This window comes from Montipora foliosa, unplaced genomic scaffold, assembly GCF_036669935.1.
Source record: "Montipora foliosa isolate CH-2021 unplaced genomic scaffold, ASM3666993v2 scaffold_143, whole genome shotgun sequence".
Taxonomy (NCBI): domain Eukaryota; kingdom Metazoa; phylum Cnidaria; class Anthozoa; order Scleractinia; family Acroporidae; genus Montipora; species Montipora foliosa.
This window is the reverse complement of record NW_027179443.1, coordinates 46,607-50,000: the sequence shown is the minus strand read 5'-3', so window position 1 is coordinate 50,000 and position 3,394 is coordinate 46,607. Positions and strand designations below refer to the sequence as shown.

Here is a 3,394-nt window from a genome sequence, read left to right as displayed (position 1 = left end):
CGATACTCTAGTGCCTATATATATATATATATATATATATATATATATATATATATATATATATATATAACTAACTGCAGACAGTACTGTTTCGGCCTTCTGGGCCTCATCAGTGCAGTGCTGATGTCTGGGATGGAGGTTAAGCTTATAAAGCCACCCCAAATGTCCCACACATGTGGTACATCTAAGCCATGCCAGAGTGCTCAAACTAGCGAGCGTTCAGTTGCTCTTTTTCGTCCAATAAGATTATACGTCCACCAATTCTTACAAGCTATATGGAGTTAAATTATGTTATACCAGATGTAGGGATATGTTTAAAGAGTGTTAAGGAAATAGGGGTGGATCATAAATTGTACGGTCTTCATAGTTTAAGGTCTGGTGGAGACACCTCTGACGTTAGTTTTGATATTAATCTTTCAGAAAGGTTATTCAAGCTTCACGGACGGTGGAAGTCAGGTACTGCGAAAGATACGTATATCCTCGAGGATGTTTCTACGCGTTTACAAGTAACTAGTCAGCTTGGCTTGTAAATTAGCATTTGTTTAGTTCGATTCAGTTTATTTGCGTTATTAGAATTGTTGGTGTGAATCTTGAATAAACGTCAGTTGTTGGACTGCCTGAGAATCCAACCATGAAGTTGTTGTATTTATATAATTTACGTTCGTCCGTGAGCGTAGCGAATTATAACGTAAATTGTTTTTTTCCAGCCGAGTCTGAATATTCTAACTTTTCTGCCGATTTTATGCTGAACATATTCTTCTGATTACGACATTTGGCATTTCCGTTTTAGAATTGGGGATTTGGTGTCCAGATCTGTATCATAATCGTGTTACATTGTGCACCTGCATTGTTGTAGTCCTCTGCGGTTGCTTTTTGTCGCTTCAGACGGCACTGGACCGCTTTGGCTTATGAAAATAAAAGCATTCCTAAAACATTCTTATACAGATTACACTGTAGTTAAAAACGTATAATTGAATTGTTAGTATTTATGATTACAAATTTGCACCACACAAAATTATACTCTTTTCCAAATCTCAGCCTTCGGTTTATTCTTAAAATAATCTTAATTGTGATTCTGTGATTGCGAATAAAGTTCATTCAACTGTAATTGGCTCGAACTCCTAAGTCGTGCTGTTTTAGGCCTGAAAAATAATATCTATTTTTTTGTAAATTCGATCTAACAAGTGTTAATTCGACATTGTTCGAAGTTTTTTTTTCCAGGCTAACAACAGCTCGACTTAAGGTCGAATTTACATTTTGCCGGATCTTGATTCGTGATCATAACTGAGAGTTTTTTCTTGAGTTTATTTTTGACGTCATTTGATATGATTGCTTTTTCTTACAAATTACTAAGCGGTCGATCTGGGTCATTTGATCAAATAGAATTTTAAAGAAAACACGTTTTTTAAGTGTTCTATACCAAAGAACATTGTTTTTCTTTCTTCAACAATAGAAAATTGCATGAGCCCGTAGGGTTCGTGCAATTTCTGGTCTGCTTGTGCTATGTAGTACGCTTTTCACGTGTTTTAACCCAAAAAGCGCCTTAGACTTTTTGCATGCGCGCCATGTATATGATGATGATGAGTAAGTTATCGAAACGTAATTCTAAAAAAATAGTTAATTTTTATCCTTAACATTCTTAAAATGTTCTTGAAGTCGTACAGTATAAGTTATAATACAAACGTGGAATAAGAAAACCAACATTATTTGAGGCTTAAAGCAGTTCCAAAGTTATTATTTAGTTAATGGTCCTGTTAGACTACAGTCTTGCACTTCTTTTACCTTTATTTACCGTTACTACTCACCAAAAGCTGCAAAACAAAAACAGCACAAATGAGAAAAATAAAGACGTTCTCAACTCACTCCCAGCCTGGGTATATTCTTGGTAGGTTGGTTACTTTCGCCTGAACTTCCTTATAAAGAAAACCTTCTTGTAAAATTAAAGACTGTAACAAATTATAAATCTCATAATAGGCTTGAGATTTTGCAGATTCTCGAGAACCGAGAACATTCCGGGTGATTGCATATAGACTTGACATTAAATTAACCTCTGCTTCTGCTTCCTCGGTTGTGCAGCCCACGCAATGAGAGACTTTTTGCATGCGCGCCATGTATATGAGCGCTGTGTTTCGTCTGCAATCAGGCCTGCTTAACTTCACAGTATGCCTCGAGATATGATTTCTAAACGCCATAAAAGCGTTTTACCTTAAGTGTACACATCAACCTTAAGCTAAAATTTGAAAATTATAAATATAATTTTCAGACTTTACCTTAATAAGTAATTCTTGCTCTGGGGCCTTGCTCGTTCTCCAGGGGCACGTAACGACCAATTTGTTGTAAAATGTATTATTATACCCCAGTTAATGAAATACATTTTAAGATAAAAACTAGCGATAAAATTTTTCGACGTCTCGATCTCGCTGATCATTTTCAAGTTTGAAAAAAAGTGAATAAAACTTTGCCTATAAGAAGTAAAATCACACGTGAGAATATTAAAAGCGATAAAAATGTGGAAACATGTACTAAGCGTTACAAAAGGTAAGTGATAAAAACTAAAGAAAGGCTAGATAACAATAGGACGAAAGCTTTACAAAATAATATTTGAAATACTCCGAGCTATAATTATAACTTTGCACGGATGGAGTCAGACTGCGTGTTCAAAGTTGGCTTTAGTTCTTTTATAAAAAGCATCTCATAAATTAAGCAGTCAAATTTTCTCTGGCACTTCCGTAAGATCTTGAAACTACGAGATATGTCCCTTGTGTCCCTCCCATGTTGATCTCTGACGTGTTTACCGATGGCAGATCCCTTATGTTCTTCAATGCGTTGATACAGGTGTCGGCATGTGTAGCCGACATAATCCGCATCGCACAGATCACACTTGAAATGGTAAACAACACATTGTTGGTTAACAATAGGGGGTTTGCTTTCTTTTGGCTTGATGTTAGATCCGATCTTTCGGCTTGTGTACACGGGATGGATATCTTTTCCGATTTTGCGACTTAATTCTCCAAGTTGTTGCTTTTGAACACGCAGTCTGACTCCATCCGTGCAAAGTTATTTTTATAGCTCGGAGTATTTCATATATTCTTTTGTAAAGCTTTTGTCCTATTGTTATCTAGCCTTTTTTTAGTTTTTATCACTTACCTTTTGTAACGCTTAGTACATGTTTCCACATTTTCATCGCTTTTAATATTCTCACGTGTGATTTTACTTCTTATAGGCAAAGTTTTATTCAATTTTTTTCAAACTTGAAAATGATCTCAGCGAGATCGAAACGACGAAAAATTTTATCGCTAGTTTTTATCTTAAAATGTATTTCAAAGAAACTACTTATTAGCAGTTAATGAAAATAAATGTTATTAAGGCATTTTCAGGTGTTTTTCAGTGTTGC

At 35.4% G+C, this 3,394-nt stretch overlaps 1 protein-coding gene across 1 annotated transcript in view; it reads right to left on the bottom strand.

Annotated features, from left to right (window-relative positions):
* Positions 1–2,858, bottom strand: part of LOC137986167 (uncharacterized) — an 8,066-nt gene extending 5,208 nt beyond the window's left edge. Inside the window, exons 1-2 of the mRNA XM_068833450.1 lie at positions 2,796–2,858; positions 1,806–1,811 (exon numbers count right to left, since the gene is read on the bottom strand). Of these exons, the coding sequence (XP_068689551.1) occupies positions 1,806–1,811; positions 2,796–2,858 (69 nt within the window). The remainder of the gene's footprint in view (positions 1–1,805; positions 1,812–2,795) is intronic.
* Positions 2,859–3,394: the final 536 nt, after the last annotated feature.